This window comes from Calypte anna, chromosome 1, assembly GCF_003957555.1.
Source record: "Calypte anna isolate BGI_N300 chromosome 1, bCalAnn1_v1.p, whole genome shotgun sequence".
Classification (NCBI taxonomy): Eukaryota; Metazoa; Chordata; class Aves; order Apodiformes; family Trochilidae; genus Calypte; species Calypte anna.
The window spans coordinates 123,946,706-123,966,839 of record NC_044244.1 but is presented as its reverse complement, the minus strand read 5'-3'; the positions used below and the strand labels follow the sequence as shown (position 1 = coordinate 123,966,839).

Sequence of the window (20,134 nt, the reverse complement as noted above, 5' to 3'; positions counted from 1 at the left end):
ATGCTTTTTGACTTTCTAAGTACCTCTGTGTTAATCCATAGCATTTGAAAAAGGGTTATATTTAATATTGGAGATTGCAGTTACTATTTTTTTCATCAGTAAGTAATTTTGATTTGGAAAACATACCAGTTGTGTTTATTTGGTTCAATATGTCAATTAGACTGCTTTATTTTTAAATGGCAACTCTGATGTACAAAGGGTAACATAAATGTTTGCTGTAATGCTGGTACTGTAATAAGTCTAAGAGCATAAAGAAAGCTACAGCGAGCTTCCAGTGTTGGTGAGTGGCTTAGTAACCTTTTTACATGGCATTTCTGTAGGACTATAGAGTGAACATTTTTTTGAGACAGCAGTGGAACGACTCACGTCTGGCTTACAGTGAATATCCCGATGATTCCCTGGATTTGGATCCCTCTATGTTGGACTCTATTTGGAAGCCAGATTTATTCTTTGCCAATGAAAAGGGAGCAAACTTCCATGATGTCACAACAGACAACAAATTGCTGAGGATTTCTAAAACTGGAAAAGTGCTGTACAGTATCAGGTAAACCAGTTACCTTTATTTTGTCTCTTCATCACCTTCTTTCCCCTCACTCACTGTTGTTTCTCAATGTAACTTGGCTGATAGAACATAATGTATATTCATGAATTTATTTTTTTTATTTATTTTTAATTTTTTACTGTCCCATGTGTGTAACTGTAATGAGACTTAATCATAACAGGATAGATAAGCATTTATTTTGCAAAATAGTCTGTAGTGCCACAACAGTACTTAGGCTTGTTGGAGACTTGAGGATGCCTAAAACTTTAGTGGTGCATCTCAATAATTCACATTAGTGTAAGCCCAAATCCTTCCTCTCACAAAAAGAAGAAATTGAAGCCTTGTAGTTTGTAGCTTGAATTATGAATGTAAACAGATTTGAAAGTATTTTAAATGACTGCTCAATACCTTACGTAGAAACATGCTCAAAATGTAATAAGCTTGACATGCAAGTCACTGAGTATTCAGATGTATCTGTTCACATTTAAAAATAACCAGATATACAGAAAGCACTTTTTAATACTAAGTACATTGATGTTTGTGTCATGTGACTGGATTTAGGCTGAATTAGTAAACACTGACACAACATCAGTTGTTATGACCTAGTGAAATCAGACAAATGCAGATAATCAGAACTGTATTGCAGAGGCATGAACAGCACCAAATAATCTGCAGTATTTGACATTCAGCTTACTGTGCATGCTTAATTGCTTCGTATAGGTAGACAAAGTTGCTAAACCCTGCATTATTGCTTTTACAATTGTATTTTTAAAAGTACCTGGCAATGCTTCTCAGCTTTTGTGTTTTTCGTGTTGTGGAAAATAAACATGATAGTATTTGTTTAACAGGCTGTTTAGTGGAATTATCCATCTGCAAGGCAGATTAATTTAGAAGGCAGTTCTTTCTGACAGGGCATTCTGTTTGTGACCTGCATTTTGGGTCACAAACCTTTAGATAAAAGAAGGAATTACTATTGATCTCGGTTCAGGACAGATGTATTCTTTAGTATTGTAAAAAAATAATAATAATAATAATGTGTCACTTCCTCCATTTACTTAATTCTTGTGGAAGTTCCTTGATAAGACCCCCGAAATACTTGGATGGATACTTGGATGGATCTTGGATGGTAGATAGGAAATGGGTTTTTTTGAGCAAGGTTTCAATTTGGTGCATCTGAACAATTTGAGAAAAAGAGTAGAATACAGGGACAAAAGTAAGACTAGCAGAGTGATAAATATGCTGTCACAAATATTTCTTGTTTCACTCTGGAAAAGAATTGAATGCAGCTGCTTGTTTGCCTGACATCAAACACCATCTTATTGGAGGGAGCAGTGCAGTTGGGCACTGTTCTGAATCCAGATGGATAATTCTCCTGACACTTGTCCATACTGGAAAACTAATATATTGAGCTGTCACATCATGTTTATGAAACTCCCACAGTGATGTGCAAATCTCTCTGAAGCAGAGTAAGCAGTATTACAATGGAGTACTAAGCAAAACTCATTGTTCCTCATTTCTATGGCAAAGCATTAATGGAGGTTTACCTGGTGCCTCTAACAGCGTATGATTTTTTTAGCACTTTGCAGTGAAGAAAACTTTCCAGAGTACAGAAACTTGAGGCCAGAAGTAATTAGAAAAACTTGTCTTTATTCTCTAGATACTGGGTGAGATGCATCTGCCTGTTGCCATTTGCTTTTAGTTGTACTATGTCAAAACAAACAAGAATGTTTTAGTGATTGGTTTCAGTACACTGAGAATATTATAATGCTTACATTCTCACTGCTGCATCAGTAGCACTTCACCTGACATCATTAGATTTAACATTTATGATATAGTGTGATAAGCATACAAACATGTCTTCACAAAAATATCTAAGAAGTAATTGTAGAGGCTGTTTTGAAGTATTTCCAAATTTATAAAATCAAGGTCAAGGTAACCTCACATAAATATAAAATACTCTGTCCTTATATGAGTTTAGAAGTCCTGGTAACTAAGAAGCAAGGTGTGTTTATTATATGACAGTGGTATTCCTATTCCCCATTTGCTACACTAACATGTAATATGCTACACACAGAGTCACAACTTACTTATTCTGTTAAATGTTCTCAGAGGCCAAACCTGTCTCTTCTGAAAGGAATTTGGAAGGTCACCCAGAACTAGATCTCATTTTCCATATTTTACTAAAACAAGACATTTTCTGTAGGACAATGAGTGCTGAGATAACCCATGGAAGATTCAGTGAGGGTCCAGCCCATGCGTTAACTCCACTGTGGTGCTTGGCTCTGGGAATTATAACACTCCTTGGCAAGGGTGAGGCTCTTCATCCTTTTCCCAGGGAGGCATAAGCTATTCTGCATTTACTGGTGATGGTAGGCATGACATATATTGTCATCATAACTATCAGGAATAGTGTGGGCAGCAGGAGAAGGGAAGTGATGGTGTCCCTGTACTCAGCACTGGTGAGACTGCACCTCGAGTGCTGTGTTCATCTCTGGGCCCCCTCACAACAAGGACATTGAGCTGCTGGAGTGAGTTCAGAAAAGGGCGACAAAGCTGGTGAAAGGTCTGGAGAACAAGTTCGATGAGGAGAGGATGAAGGATTTGGGATTGGTTAGTTTGGAGAAGAGAAAGATGGGAGGAGACCTTATTGCTCTCTAGAGCTACCCAAAAGGAGGTGGTAGTGGATGCTGGCCTCTTCTCTCAAGTAACTAATGATAGTACTGGAGGAAATGGCCTGAAGCTGCTCCAAGGGAAGTTTAGAGTAGCTATTAGGGAGAAATGTCTTTACTGAGGGGGTAGTTAGGAGCTGGAACAAATTGCCCTAGGAGGCAGTGGAATCACCACCCCTGGAACCATTGAAAAACCACGTAGATGAGGAACTTCAGGACATACTCTAGTGGGCACAGTGATATATAGATATAGATAGACACATACATAGATAGACATAAAGATATAGATTATAAGTATGTTTTTAATTTAGTTTTATTTTATTTTACTTGGGGGGATGTTGATGGATGGATGCAGTGATCTTAGAGGTCTTTTCCAACCGTGACAGTTCTGTGATTCTGTAAAATAATTAGTTACAATACACATTCTTGCAGACTCCTAGATCTATATTTAATTCTCTGGGAGTTGTTATAGAAAATAAGGCCAGATTTGTTCATGGTTGATGTACCCACCTATGAATCATATAACTTTAGGAGCCTAAACCTATTTATAGATGCTGCATGCTCAGATGACTACCTTGGCATTTGTTTTGATCTCAGATATCATGCTATATTGCGATATGCAGCTTAAAGCTCTGTATCTGGGTAACTGGTCTAAACCTATGGGTACTGCAGAAAGAACTAGAGAGGCAGGGACCCAGCCACCACTCAAGACATCAAATATATAGTATTGCCACTAGAGATGTAGCAACAGCTCTTAGAGGTGCACGTGTTTTGAGAAGTCATAAGTTACAGCAAAGTTATATTGAGCAAACAATCAGGCTTTGGTCAAGATCAGTCTCAGCTGCACTTTTTGGATATGAAAAAAAGTTAAATAGCTATAACTTTTGTTTTAAAGACCTCTTCAGGTAATAGTGAACAAGAGGGGTTTGTTATAGCTGCATTCAATAAAATTAGCTTAAGATGAGTATATTTTTTATACTGAAAAAACAGTGAGAGTTAAAATCAGAACCCACATAATGTCACCTCTCAGATGTTTTTGATTCATCCACTCCTGACCCTCGAATGATCTCTGCATGGATTAGATTTTGTAGGGGACTACGCTCAGAAAGAGTGACAATCCTGTGTGACAGTGCAGAGAATCCTGTTCCTCACAGTCACATTCTGTCTGATTTTGCATTGTCTGGATTTTGCATTGTGTACACTGATGTACTGATTTTACATTCAGGGGGCAAGGGTCATATCTTCCCTGTCCCATTGTGGACGTGTGGGATGCAGGAAAACATTAAATAACCTTCACATTCTTTCTTAGCCCCCCATTTGTGCTACCTGATTCCCACAAACTCATTTCAGGCTAGCTCAGAATATTAGCATCTGCCAGAAAGCTTATTTTAGCAAAGTGATAGAAACTGAAATGGTTTTATTGAAGGTTTGGTTTGTTTGGGGTTTTTTTTGCATTAATTGCCTTCCTCTCCTTTTAATATTTTCACTGCATTGCAGCCACATGAGCTCAAGGCAGGAGATAGTGTAATTCAACTGCAATATTGTTCCATGATGCTAAACCTAGTATTTATGGGACAGGAAGGTAAAGAGGCTGTAGTTGTTTTTTTGTGTTTTTTTTTTTTTTTTGTTTTTTAGTTTTTTTTTTTTTTTTTACCTGCTGCTCCAGAACATGATCCCAATTACCTGATAAGGTTGCAGAGCTGTGCTCTGAAACATCATGCCAGTACATTTAGACAGAAAGAGACACAAAGAAGATTACTTTATATTTTTAAAGTATGCAAAGCTTTTAGAAGTTCTTGCATAATTTGACAGGATAGCTATTTTGAACTCTTGGTGGGAGATTTGTGCAAGTTCACAAATCATGTTTCTCCCCCCATTTTTGTTATTTGTGTTAAAAGTGCAATGAAATACCTAAGAAGAATTTCCTCAAGTGTTTAAAAATATCTGTATTTCTGTGTTTATCCTCATGGTGCAAGAAATTTTAAGTTTTGTAGTCAATCAGTTCTCCTTGGTTTTAACGTTTAACTTAGATTTAACTGTTTAATGTGATTATGGACAAAGGCAGCACTGTGCTGTTAGGGTACCATGAAAGAGACAATTCAAGTAATTGGATTGCTCTCTCTTTGGGCAGCTGCTCTGGGGGTGATTGCTAGCTGCTCTCTTCAGCAACAAGTAGCTGACAGGACGAGCTGGCACATCCTCACCTGCTTATGCAGCCAAAGGGAAAAGTGTGAAAACAGCACACTCATTCACAGTGCTATTGCATGTGCCAGCTGTGATGCTCAGGAGTTTCCAAATCCAGCTCCTCCTGGTGTGGCCACAGAGCTGAGTGAAAGAGCACGGAGCTGATTACTCCCTGCAGCCCCACCACCCCCCACACACCATTTTGGCTTATGAATTATGATTGCCATGTCCCTCATCTAAATCATCACAAGTAGTCTATAGCACTTTTATAATGCAACTTGTCTGACTATGACTTTTTCAGTCTCCTCAGTGCCTCTGTTCTTTGATCTGCAGCAAGGAAATAGCAGATGAAGGAAACAGCTGGGTAACACTGGTGGTCTCTCTGCAATAGACTATTCATAGAGGAAAAAAAAATAAACCACTGTCTTGAAGACATTAGATCTTCAGCATGGCTACCACAGAATAGGTTGCCATGTTGCAGTAAAGCCAGGTGTGGGTTTTCTTAAACAATGTTGAGGTACAGACCTTCCCAGCCACACAATAACGAAGCTCCATTTGCACCTGAGGACCCTGTGTGGAAGTTGTCCACGACGTGGCACAGTCCAGCCTCACAGTGGTAGGAAATGTTATGTTCTGCAGCTCTGTGTGAATCCAGCGTTTTAATTTGACAGTTTCAATTTTATTTTACAATCTAATGCTGGGTTTTAAGAGGATTTAGACTTTACTAGCAGCATTGTCTTCCCATGTGACAGATTAGCAGAGGGGGGGAGTAGAAAGACTGTTATCATGATTGACTTGGCTGTGTACTGTGTAGGAACCCCTCTCTCTGACCTCACACAATCATATTTATTACCTCAGCTCCTGCCAGAATAATACCAACATTGACAAGGTAGGGATTTTCCCTTGGAAGTTAATCTCAGTCAGCACAGGAACATTTTTTTTTAGAAAATTATTTCTTAGTTCCCTTAGCAAAGCCACACACTTTCCCACGCTCACTTCTTTACCCGTGCTCACTTCTTCAATATGTTCTAAAGTAACTTTTCCACATTAAAAAACAACCAAACAAAACATTCCTTGGGTTTGACAGTTATTGTATATTATAGGCTGAAGCCTTATAGGCGTTGTGTAAGTAGAATCACTAGATCTTATTCAGCTGCACAAAGTCACTGGGACACAGTGACTTCCCAAATTGTGGCTGCACACAATGTGAATCCAGTGAATTAGATAAATTTGTCTTCCCATGGGCATGATTACAGAAATAACAATGGTTTCAGTGGTTAAAATCTTGTCAACCTTTTGTGGCATGAACAGCCATTCTCATATGGCTGAGGCCAATGACCTTGGGTCCCACTTTCCACTTGTCCTTTTTCCTTCCTTCTTGTCTTTAGTCCTGCCTCTCCTTCCATCCCCACCACCCCTTTTTTTTGAGCTTTAATTGAATCACCTGAGATTCTTCTTATCCATTAGTATGGTTTCCTGACACTCCCTTAACTGTGTCCTCACATCACTCTCCTTCTCATCCCTCCCAATCCACAAATACAGATTGAGGATCTAGCCCTGGGTTTCCAATATCCTTATTTTTCTGTTGTATCAAAAATACTTGTTTTGCATAACAAACAACAAAAACACCTAAATAAATAATAAAGCCTAATGCAGGTATTTTGTTATGCAACTGGCACAGCTATTGTCAAAACCCTATTGATCATCCTGCTTAAGGAAAGAATAATTTACATTTTAATGACACAAAATTAGTTGTTTTTTCACTTCATAAAGCATTTGAAACAAAGTGGGGATTTGGACACTATACCTGAATCAGTACTGCCTCACTTCTTCCTCTAATGCCACGCACGTCTCCATCTGACACACAGGAGCACTACAGGTGAGATAAATACAAACACAGCAGAAGAACTCCTTAGGCTGAAGGACAATGCTGCCGACAGAACAAATGGTTCTTAACTGGCCATAAGTAATATTAAAGTGGATGTTATAAAGTTTCCAGGCATCTACACATTGAATTCTTAAAACAATATTCCAACCAAAATGGAGGAGTGGAAGAGGTGCGTGTGTGTTGGCACACTAGAACCTTGATAATTTTGGAAAGTGATTTGATTATGTGACCACATGTAGCAACAGATGATCAGATTTGATGACCCATGGTGTCATCCATAGCCCTATATTCCTCTGCCTCAAACAAAAAGGAAGATTTTGTTCTAAGTGAAAAAGTGGGAAATGCTACTGGAGACCCCTTTGTATACATAAAGATGTTGGTTGAAAGGCTCAAAAAATTCTGGCAGGTGGTTACTTCCATGCTAATGGAATAGTCGAGTAGCCAAGACATATGTCTGTGTACCTGCTCTCCTTGTGAGCAACGGCAGTGCTGGTGGCCAGCCACTTCATTTACCCATTGAACTCGCACTGAAGCACTTAAAGGTTAGGTGTAAAACAATGTAGGTGTGGGGGGGTCCTTTCTAAATGGAACAAAAAAGCATCTTTTCCTGGAACATAATCCCAGGGATGGAGGTCTTTTGCCAATTGAATTACACTATGTGGCTTAGAACAGAAATATTGTAATGTCAGGAGAAGAGCAACATCATACTTGACACACACTGCAGGAACATTAAGCTAGAAAATGACAGAGGTGAAAGAGGAGATGAAACACTGCTCTTTGTGTCAAGGAAACTGGTGCTTGCAGAATTTATCTGTTACATGAAATCATACTTGGATTAATTTCATAGATTTGCTTGAGCAATAATTGGAAAATCATTGGCTGGCAGCTCATGTGCTGGCATTCTTTATCTGCAGCCAATGATTGCATTACAATGAGAAGTGGGATTCTGTAATGAGAAATCCACCTTTCCAGCTCCCCTGTGTGTTAAGCACTACAGGAAGCAAAGCAAAGCACTGTAGGGAGCAAGAACAAGCTCCAAAACATCAGTATGTGCAAATCCATCCTACATCCCATGTTTTGCCATAGCAAGAGTCTAAGTTTGACTTCAGCCAGTTCCCATCTGACAGAAATGAATCTTCAGAACATGACAAATATAAAGAGGTTATCCAGAACTCCTCAAAAATAAAGGAAAAAGCAGACAGTTTGACTGTTCCATTTAACAGGGCAAAGCTTATAGAGTGTGAAAATTACCAGAATTGACATTCTAAATGATGACTCAGGTCCCTGAAAAATTAATGAGATGGACTACAAAATGAAAAGCCCTTTAAAAGAAGAATGTCACTTGGATGTTTTTTTTTCCTGCCTTCTGATATATGAACAGTGTGTCTGTGCCCTTCTTTCAGGCACAGGTCACCCGAAAGAGAGGGTTGGGAGGAATACAAGGAGATTTTAGATTCTCATCCCAGTTTCAGTGCCATCAGCCTGACTGGCATTTGCTCCTGTGTCATGCGATGCTGTCATGGTTGCTGTGCAACTCCATCTCCCCCGCCAGTTTAATGGGGAACTTTGTCTGCTAGAGCTTAGGTAATATTTTAATGTCATTCCAGTAGCTCTAAGGATCATAAATTTAATCTTTAAAAAAAAAAAATGTGCCACTAAAAATATTTTTACCTTTATTGTCATCTTGGCACTTAAAGAAAAATATCTGCAGGTATTGCAGAAATCTTGCAATTTATGATAGCATCTCAGCAGTGCTGAAAAAGAAAGAAAAAAGGATCCCACCTGTCTCACCCCATACTGTGGGCTTTACATAGGTACAAGACTTTTCATAAAAATGGCCAACATTAGCAGTGACCATGCAGGTGCTACTTGTATTTTGGTATTTGCAGAGTAAATTCCTGGATTGTGAAGTCTCCTGTCCCAAGAGCTGAGCTGCAGATGGGCGTAGCTTGAAAGAATTAAGGCATAAGAATAGAAGCAAAATGTTATTTTTGATACCATGCTCATTCATGATGTGGCATTTGTTGCTATTCATGCTCATGAAAAGATAATAATAGTTTTGGGGGGCTTTTTTGTTTTGTTTTTTTGTTTTTTTAAACGAAGACAGAAGGGACTTGTTTCCTTATCTCCAGGACTATTTAAATTTCCAGCAGTACTTCTGTACTCACTGAGACTGAGCCAATGTACTTCTCATTAGAAAAATCTCTGTGAGGAGACCATTGCTCTGTAGCCCACTAACAAACCACCCCACTTACAGGATAATAAATGGTAACATTAGCAGGATCATATTTTTACTGAAAAATTGTCAATTACTGTAAACTGACCCATGAACATGAACTTCTCTGAAACTACTTCAGAATCCAGCAGCTGAACCTTTAGTGTGTGGTACCCTGGTTGAAAATCTATGGGTATTTGGACAATACCAGGGAATAGGTGTGGAGTTCAACACTTTTTGCTACTGCTAGTAAAAGCCATTACAGAGATGAAGATGTTAACTATGAATGGCTACTCTGCTGAGATGAACAATGAGTAGAGGTAAAGATATAAGGGTACAACTTGTTGAATTAGCCTCATCAATACAATGAATTGATTTTTTTTTCCACTTACAAGGATGAGCAGAGAACAATTTAGTCTTCCTGAAAGACACTGTTGGTTAGGAAGAGAAGGAAGAGCCTTTGTGTAGACCAACATAAGATCATTTTCTTAGCTCACCTCCAGAAAAGATGATGTTTTTAGTGGAGCTAGCTCTGAGAGCCCTGAGAGGAAAGCTGCAGCTGGACATATTAACCTATCAGTTTGATATTAGGCTAATAAAGGAGATCTGCCTGCCTGTGTTTATAATCAAACCCTCAGATCATTTGAGGGTTTGGGGGAGCAGAAAGTTACGAAGGGAAAAGAAAGCACAGTCAGCCTGCAATCCACACAGTGAAATCCGAGGGGTGGGTATGCCATGCCTGCTCCAGTGAATACAAACAAGTGGTATATTTAGAAAGGCTGCATTTGTGTAAAGGTATATTTAAAATGAACTTAAAGTATTAATCCATATTTAGAAGATGAGTGAAAAGAAGGTAGAGAGTTTGATATATCAACATTTCAGAGAAGAAAGGCTGGAGAAGTCTTTTTCTAATACTGGAGATTAGCAATTTAAATAGCTCAATCTTAAATCCAGGAAATTACCTAGTAAAAATGAGAAGAGTTAATATTTTCAAAGCACTTAAAATATTTAAATGATCAAAGAGAAGATTTGCAATGGCATTTTTATGTTTACTAAATACATTTTTTTCTCTAGATGGATTTTTTTTAAATACATTTGTGCTATTTGCTCCCAGAAGTTAAATGAGAATTTATTTACTATGGTGATGTTGGGAGGACTACTGGAGGCTTGTCTTCATCTCAGTGAACTTCACTGTCACAAACAATGGATCTCTAATTTCATGAGATGACCATTTTGTACACTGAAGCCTATGTGAAGAGGAAAATAATGTGACTTTTTTCAATGTAGTCACCAATTAGGCAAAAGCAGAGATGTTGAATGCGGATTTTTTGCCAGGCTGAGACCATTTTGATCTCTGTTACATAAATATAGTCTTCTTTTCATAGTAATATGATGACAGTAGGACTAGATGGTCCAGTCAGACCATATCCAAAAATTCACCTGATGAAGAAACAGACTGAAAGAGCTGAACTTAGTTGTATGTGGTGAGAAACACAAAATCAACACTGGAGGCAGAGCTTAGTGAAGTATTCCTCCATACAGATCTCATATGCCAATGGGACAGCATGCTTTCTGGATTAGCAGATGGCCCTTGTGTTCTCAGACATAAAAAAATTATTCTCATTCTACTGCCTTAGCATTTCAGTGTACCTTTAAATCAGACAGTCCAATTCTTTTTTGTGATGGTAAACAGAGTTTTTGTTCATTTCCTTTCTTTGTGTCAAAGTGTACTTTGTGCTTAGGGCAATCTGAAATAAAAATGTACTCTTTTTGTATGACTCAACTCAAAATCTTAACAACTCTTTCTGTTTTTCAAAGCAGCTACTTGTTTGTAATTATGTCATCCTGGTATCTTGGTTTAATAAAAATGGTTTCTTCTCCTCACACAAACAAGAAAAAAAAATAAAGCAGAGGGGAAAATGCAAAAAAAAAAAAAGTAAGCTGAACCAAAAAAAAGAAAAAAGAAGAAGAAGAAGAAGAAGAAGAAGAAGAAGAAGAAGAAGAAGAAGAAGAAGAAGAAGAAGAAGAAGAAGAAGAAGAAGAAGAAGAAGAAGAAGAAGAAGAAGAAGAAGAAGAAGAAGAAGAAGAAGAAGAAGAAGAAGAAGAAGAAGAAGAAGAAAGAAACACTAAGAATATTCTCATCCAAGCACAATTACATTTTATCTGGGACAATAACAACTAAAAAATTACTGGAGAAATTTAGCTTGCATGATAATGTTCCTTTAGGCTTACTTTCTTCTGTCTGTACTCTTTATCTTTTAATGTTATGTGATTTTAGCTTTTAGTATATGGTGCATCTTTTTCTTTCTTTTAATGGCTAGGCAGTAAGAACGAAGGGTTGGAAATGGGCCTCATACACAACAAAAGCACTCTCTCTTGAAAAAAACCCTGTGACTGTTGTTTCATTCCACTGCTTTTCCAAAACAAAGCCTAAAAATGTATGTCCCATGATCAGTCATTTCAGCTTTTGCATTACTTGGGTTCAGTATTATACATAAAACATTCATTGGGACATTAGTGGAGAACATTTCTTGCTATTCTGATGCTTCCCTCTCCCCACTCAGCTCAGCCAACACAGCCAGCGACTGCCTGCTTTGCTTACACTGTGTCTTCACAGCATTTCTGTCCTTACAAGCTCAGGGGGGAGAGGGGTTCCAACTTCTGAGGTGTTAAGTTTTGGTCTTGATCCTTTAAATGAAATATGGGCTTTTGGATAAAACATACATATTTCTAACAACAGCTTTTTCCTTTCTTTTTCTTTTTTTTTTTTTTTTTCCCCTCTAATTTTAGGCTTACTTTAACCTTATCCTGTCCCATGGACTTGAAGAATTTTCCTATGGATGTGCAGACATGTACAATGCAGCTAGAGAGCTGTGAGTGTTAAATTGCTTTATCTACTGAAGAACAAGATTTTACGGTAACCTTTGGTGGTTAGATAGTACCTACGTTATAGTATTTGTATGGTGAGACTTGATACTCATATTTTCTAAGCAGAAAGAGTGCTTGAACTGTCCATCACCATAACATGTGAGTCCCCTGCCTCTGTGCTGTTCCTGCTCCCTTTCTTGCTCCCAGAGCCCATCAACTCACCCATCAGGGCTGATTCACTTGCAGGGATAACCACAGTGATACTGTGCAGGAGAAACACAAAAAATAAGAGGAGTTTAGAACCAGGTATTAACTTATGTCTGACCAAGACATATTATGCTGCACACTCTTTCTACTGACGGGTCTCCGGAGAGGCCAATCAGCTGGTAAGGGGGCGGCACCCAGACCGGCAGGAGGGATTTAAGCGGCTTCTGGGAGCGCAGGATTCAAACGGCTACCGGCAGCGTGCTGCGTAACCTTGCTGTTGGAGGGTTTCTACCGAGACCAATCAGCTGTAAGGGGGCGGCACCGACCCGGACCACGAGGGATTTAAAGCGCCTGCTGGGAGCGCCAGCGACCCGGAGCGCGGCGAACAGGAGCAGGCAAACAGGAAGGTGACGCGGCAGTTAGCGAGGCAGTTAGGCAGAGCAAGCAGAAGGGTCACAACAACCTCCCGCTTCTCTTGAAGGAGCCATGGTATCCAAAAGAGGAAAAAGTTCGGCTGTTACAACAAAACGTGTGTCCACACAGACGGAACCCCTTAAGATGGATGCAGCTGTTCAAGCCTCTGGCTGCGCAGAGTGTTTGAGCCTAGTGCTAACATCTGAGGACAGTGTCTGCGTGAGATGCGAGCAGGTGAATGACCTCCTATACATGGTGGCAGAGCTCAAGGAGGAGGTAGAGAGACTAAGAAGTATTAGAGACAGTGAAAGGGAAATTGACTGGTGGAGTCGCACCCTTTCGACTGCAAAAGAAATCCAAAAGGAGTCAGTGAAACCCTGCCCCTCCTCCGATCAAACAGTAGTTGCAGACCAGGTGTATGGGGGGGAATGGAAACAGGTACGCCATCGGAAAGGCAAAAGAACCTCCCCGCAACCTCCACCACCCCCCCAGGTGTCCTTAAAGAACACATATGAGGCCCTGGACTCAGAAAATGAGGCGGAGGCCAGACAAGAGGAAGATCTCTCTGGAAGGTCTCCTGCTTGCCCTCTCTCCACCAGACGGGTTACAACCACAGCCACGAAGAAAAGAAGAAGGGTAGTTGTAGTTGGTGACTCCCTTCTGAGAGGAACTGAGGGCCCTATATGTCGACCTGACCCATCCCACAGAGAGGTCTGCTGCCTTCCCGGTGCCCGAGTGAGGGATATTAGTAGGAGACTCCCTCAACTAATTCAGCCATCAGACTATTATCCACTGTTGGTAGTCCAGGCTGGCAGTGATGACATTGCTGGACGAAGTACAAAGGTGATTAAAAAAGACTTCAAGGCACTGGGCCGTTTAGTTGATGGGTCAGGAGCACAGGTGGTGTTCGCCTCGGTTCCAGCAATAGAAGATTTAAATGAGGAGAGAACTAGGAAAACTAATCTGATCAATAGGTGGCTGAGGGATTGGTGCCACCGGCGGAACTTTGGGTTTTTTGACCACGGGACAACTTCCGTACTACCTAGTGTACTCAAAACAGATGGACTTCACCTAACTAACAAGGGGAAAAGGACTCTAGCGTATAAGTTGGAGAGGCTCATAAGGAGGGCTTTAAACTAGGTTTGAAGGGGGATGGGGTTGAAACTGGGCTCTCCAGAAAGGAGCCTAAGGGTGGTCTGCCCAAGGTACGAGACAAACCAGCAGCCCAGCTAAAGTGCATGTACACCAATGCACGCAGCATGGGCAACAAACAAGAGGAGCTGGAAGCCATCATGCATCAGGAAAGCTATGATGTAATCGCTATAACGGAAACGTGGTGGGATGACTCCCATGACTGGAGTGCTACTATAGGTGGCTACAGGCTTTTCAGAAGGGACAGGCAGGGTAGGAGAGGCGGAGGGGTAGCCCTATATGTTAGGGAGTCCCTTGACGCTGTAGAAATTGAAGTCTGTAATAATAAGGTGGAGTGCCTGTGGATCAGAATCAAGGGGAAGGTCAACAAGGCTGATATTGTGATGGGAGTCTGTTACAGACCACCCAATCAAGATGATGAGGATGATGAAGTATTCTACAGGCAACTGGTGGATGTCTCCAAATCGTCATCCCTTGTTCTCGTGGGCGACTTTAACCTACCAGACATCTGCTGGGAACTCCACAGCACAGAGACGAAGCAGTCTAGAAGATTCCTGGAGTGTATAGAGGATAATTTCCTGCTCCAGCTAGTAAATGAGCCCACCAGGAATGGAGCCTCGCTTGACCTTCTTTTCACAAACAGAGAGGAGCTGGTGGGAGATGTGGTGGTCGGTGGTCGCCTGGGACTTAGTGACCATGAAATAATAAAGTTTTCAATATTCAGGGATACAAGGAGGGTCGTCAATAAGACCTCTACGCTGGACTTCCGAAGGGCAGATTTTGACCTCTTCAGAAGACTTGTTCGGAGTATACCCTGGGAAACAGACCTTGAAAACAGAGGGGTACAGGAGGGTTGGTCGTACTTCAAGGAACAAGTTCTGAAAGCACAGGAGCAGGCTGTCCCAGTATGCCGAAAAGCGAGCCGGCGGGGAAGACGACCGGCCTGGCTGAATTGGGAGACTCTGAAAGAAATTAGAGTTAAGAGGAGGGCCTACCAATTATGGAAAAAAGGGATAACTACTGAGGAAGAATTTAGGAATATTGTTAAGTCATGTCGAAAGAAAATCAGAGACACAAAAGCACAATGCGAACGGAATCTCGCCACCTCTGTGAAGGATAACAAAAAGTCCTTCTACAGATACATTAGCAGCAAAAGAAGGGGCAGGGAAAATATCCATTCTTTACTGGACACGAGTGGGAATACAGTTGTTAAAGATGAAGAAAAGGCTGAGGTATTTAACACCTTCTTTACCTCAGTTTTCAGCGGAAAGACAGGTTACCCTGAAGACGGATGGCTTCTGGAGCTCATAGAAAGTGACATGGATCTAAACAGCCCCCCTGTAATCCTGAAGGACACAGTCTGTGACCTACTGCGATGCTTGGATCCCCACAAGTCTATGGGACCAGATGGGATCCACCCAAGGGTAATGAAGGAGCTGGCAGAAGAGCTTGCCAAGCCTCTCGCTATCATCTATCAACAGTCCTGGCTCACTGGGGACATCCCAGATGATTGGAAATTGGCGAATGTCACGCCAATCCACAAAAAGGGCCGGAAAGAGGACCCAGGAAACTACAGGCCCGTCAGCCTGACCTCAGTGCCTGGCAGGGTCATGGAACAGATCATCCTCAGTGCAATCACACAGCACCTGCAGGATGGGCAAGGGATCAGACCCAGCCAGCACGGTTTTAGGAAGGGCAGGTCATGCCTGACCAACCTGATCTCCTTTTATGATCAGGTGACCCGACTGGTGGATGAGGGGAGGGCTGTGGATGTGGTCTACCTAGACTTCAGCAAAGCCTTTGACACCGTCTCCCACAGCATCCTCCTGAAAAAACTGTCAGCCCGCAGCTTGGACAGGAGCACCCTGTGCTGGGTTAGGAACTGGCTGGAGGGCCGGGCCCAGAGAGTGGTGCTGAACGGGGCTGCATCCAGTTGGCAGCCGGTCACTAGTGGTGTCCCCCAGGGATCAGTGCTGGGCCCAGTTCTGTTCAACATCTTCATTGATGATTTAGATGAGGGGATTGAGTCCATCATCAGCAAATTCGCAGACGACACTAAGCTGGGGGGGAGTGTTGATCAACTAGAAGGCAGGAGGGCTCTGCAGAGGGACCTGGACAGACTGGAGAGTTGGGCTGATTCCAATGGGATGAGGTTTAACACGGCCAAGTGCCGGGTCCTGCACTTTGGCCACAACAACCCCATGCAGAGATACAGGCTGGGGACAGAGTGGCTGGAGAGCAGCCAGGCAGAAAAGGACCTGGGAGTCTGGATCGACAAGAAGCTGAACATGAGCCAGCAGTGTGCCCAGGTGGCCAAGAAAGCCAATGGCATCCTGGCCTGTATCCGGAACAGCATTGCCAGCAGGTCCAAGGAAGTGATTCTGCCCCTGTACTCAGCCCTCGTGAGGCCACACCTTGAGTACTGTGTCCAGTTCTGGGCCCCCCAGTTCAGGAAGGATATCGAGGTTCTGGAGCAGGTCCAAAGGAGGGCAACCAGGCTGGTGAAGGGACTCGAGCATAGACCCTACGAGGAGAGGCTGAGAGAACTGGGGTTGTTCAGCCTAAAGAAGAGGCGGCTCAGGGGAGACCTCATCGCTCTCTACAACTACCTGAAAGGAGGGTGTAGCCAGGTGGGGGTTGGGCTCTTTTACCAAACAACTTTCAACAAGACAAGAGGGCATGGACTTAAGTTGTGCCAGGGGAAGTTTAGGTTAGATATTAGAAAGAATTTCTTTACGGAAAGAGTGATCCGTCATTGGAATGGGCTGCCCAGGGAAGTGGTGGATTCTCCGTCCCTGGAGATATTTAAAAAAAGACTGGATGTGGCACTCAGTGCCATGGTCTAGCAACCGCAACAGTGGTTCAAGGGTTGGACTCGATGATCTCTGAGGTCCCTTCCAACCCAGCCAATTCTATGATTCTATGATTCTATGAAAAACAGAAGCAACATACTTCATGAAGCAGAGGTCCTATAGGTACACATGTGCTGGTAAACTAAACATAGCCAAGGCATGGACTTGGGTACCAGCAGACACTGCATAGCTGCCAGCACACGTGGCAGAGTTTTGACCTGTATTGGGTAACTATCAGGCAAAACCAGGAGTAGCTCAGATAATGGCATGTGCAACCAATCATTCCCAGTAGTCAGCAGGTACCAAGCCACATCACCTTGGGTTTTTTTTGTAGGGAGAGGAGAATGTGTTTAGCTCTATGGGGATGAGCTGCTGGCCACCTCCTGCCTTTGGGGTCAGAGGGTGGCCACAGCATGTTAAATTTATCCATAAAGATATAGCGACTGACTTCAGTGAGTCAGAGCCTCTCTCTGTCCCCTCTGCACCTCTCAGTGGCAGTTTCACAGGTTACAAAACCTTCCTTTTTCTTTTTAGTAAGGGTCTGCAGTCCAGATATTTTTGTTATATTGGTGTCCACCAACTCTATCATAAATAACGATGAAAACAAAGCAAAATCCAAGCTGATACACAGGCACAGAGAAAGGCCATTTTAGTTGTAAACAGTACCTTCAATAGGTCAGCAAAATTATTTTTACTGGCAAACCAGTGCAGAATTTCAGAGCATCCCTTGGAACTTGTTGTTTTGACAGAGTGATAGTGCAGTAATCGTAACTAACAGCGGCGTTGTTAATTAGACAGCTTTGAAATTGCACTGAGATAACATGTATTGCAATGAAAGACATGCTTCTCAGACATAATAATATTAGCTTTTGATGTTTTCCAGTTCGTAACCACCTAATGAAATCTGATTTCTTTATTGTAGTTGGCTACACTATGAATGATCTGATATTTGAGTGGCTAAGTGATGGACCTGTGCAAGTTGCAGAGGGTTTAACCTTGCCACAGTTTATTTTGAAAGAAGATAAAGAACTTGGTTATTGCACAAAGCATTACAACACTGGTGAGCATTATTCTGTTGTGGGGGTTTTTCTGTTTATTGCTCTAATGGTATCTACTGTTAATCTGTAAAAGGAAGAGATGGGCAAAATGAACAAAATATTAAAATTTGATTCAGTGACACTTATTCTTAAATATGAAAATATGATTTTTTCTCCCTTTTATTTTTGTTTGTTTGAAAGATCTTGCATTCAAATTCCCTTTAATTTCATGAAAGATATTCTAATACATATATTCTAATATCCTTAAAGCCATTAGAAATTTAAAACCTTAAAAAATTGATTTAAAAATCTGGTTCTTTTAACATGAACTTCCTTAAAAGGACATTTTTTTTAAAAAAACAATTTTATAAAAATGTTGATTCCGCAATTTTAAAGTGGTGATTTTTCTGTACTTGATGAGGACAAAATATGAAAATACAAGAAGCTTTTATGTGTGATCTAATTTATGAAGTGCAGTACCTGACAAGACACTGCTTTCATTGCTGATCTGAATAGTGTAAAGACATGAAATGTTGGAAAATTAAATGTCTGTTAATACTGCAATCATTTTCCTATATTTGCTATTTTGAAGTTTCAAGTGCTGTGTTTTCAGTCTTTAGATTTGCAGAAAGACTTGTTAAATTTTGGATTTATCTGCTTGGAGTTTATTTAATAGGGACAGCATTTAGAGAACAGTTTGCTGGGTACTTGCTGGGATTAGGTATAATCCCTCATCTAAAATAACTTTTTCATCATTGCGGCGCAAGAGCCAATCTGGATGCATCAAATACATTTGTTTCACCCTGTGAACTAGAACAGTGTGAGAGATTTTGCCTCTGCCAAAAAAAAAAAAAAAAATCACATTCATTTCTTATTAAAAGAAAATTACAAAGACAGCTTCTCATTTTGGGACCCAAAGTGCTCAGTAAGGAAAACTATGTGATTCCACAGTCCAAGATCAGTGGAAAGGGAAACTGCTGTCACTTCTCATCCTTTCTCACACTCAAAGGGGAAATAAAGAGTAAATTCCAATAGATAGAAAGAATATCTGCAGATTTGTAATCTGCAGATACCGAGTTTAAATCTTTTCCAGCACAAAACTCAAACTCTGAATAACTGAGTTCATTTGCCTTTCTAATTACTGTCAGATAACCATTTTGCAGGGTTAAACACTGAAAGTAGGAGAGCAGGGAGAGCATGAGCAATAGCTTCCTTGTATACCCACAAAGCATAAAAAGGCCAATCAGTAGTTCCCATTACATGTAGTTAAACAAAATGAAATGTAACTATCAAAATACATTAAAACACACACACACATGTCTAACTTATGTTTAGCAAAGAAGATTAAAATGTGCAAAAAGCATTTATGAAAGTAATTTCGTGTTCTAGGAAAGTTTACATGCATTGAAGTCAAGTTTCATTTGGAGCGTCAGATGGGATACTATTTAATCCAGATGTACATTCCTAGCCTGCTGATTGTCATTTTGTCCTGGGTTTCTTTCTGGATCAACATGGATGCTGCTCCAGCTAGAGTTGCACTGGGCATCACTACAGTTTTGACAATGACCACGCAAAGTTCAGGATCGAGAGCTTCCCTCCCAAAAGTAAGGAAATCATTTTGCACCACCTATTTATTATTAAAAAGAATGCTTGTACTAATTTTGAAGTTTCTGAAAGACCTGTGTAAATATGCACACAATAAGAATACAAGAAAAAGTGGTGGTGGTGGTGGTGTGGAGTTAAACTGTTGCTATACCCTTGTGTTTAGGTTCAAAGGTATGAATTTTTAATAAGTTTTTACTAGGTTTGATGCTTAGATTTTAGCATTTTAGAAATCAGATTTTTCTGAAGTATTCAGGTACCTGCCTGGATTTCTGAAAGCACTTTCATGAAAATTGGACATTCTGTCTGACTGAGAAATTTATGAACTCTCTCTGGTCTCTTTTTGACAGCTTAACCCTCAAATATCTTGGTGTTTCTAGATATGGCACTTAGTTTTATGGGTATACATACATACATACATAAATATAAATATTCATATATATGAAATGTGTGTATATAAAATATATACACCTAGAGGTTTCTCTGAAAAATCTTTGAGGTATTG

At 40.8% G+C, this 20,134-nt stretch overlaps 1 protein-coding gene across 2 annotated transcripts in view; it reads left to right on the top strand.

The window, feature by feature from the left end:
* Positions 1 to 20,134, top strand: part of GLRA2 (glycine receptor alpha 2) — a 128,940-nt gene that overhangs the window by 28,710 nt on the left and 80,096 nt on the right. For both annotated transcript variants that reach the window (XM_008494769.2, XM_008494768.2), the window contains exons 4-7: positions 321 to 544; positions 12,288 to 12,370; positions 17,913 to 18,050; positions 19,417 to 19,631. In XM_008494769.2, coding sequence (XP_008492991.1) covers positions 321 to 544; positions 12,288 to 12,370; positions 17,913 to 18,050; positions 19,417 to 19,631 — 660 coding nt within the window. The remainder of the gene's footprint in view (positions 1 to 320; positions 545 to 12,287; positions 12,371 to 17,912; positions 18,051 to 19,416; positions 19,632 to 20,134) is intronic.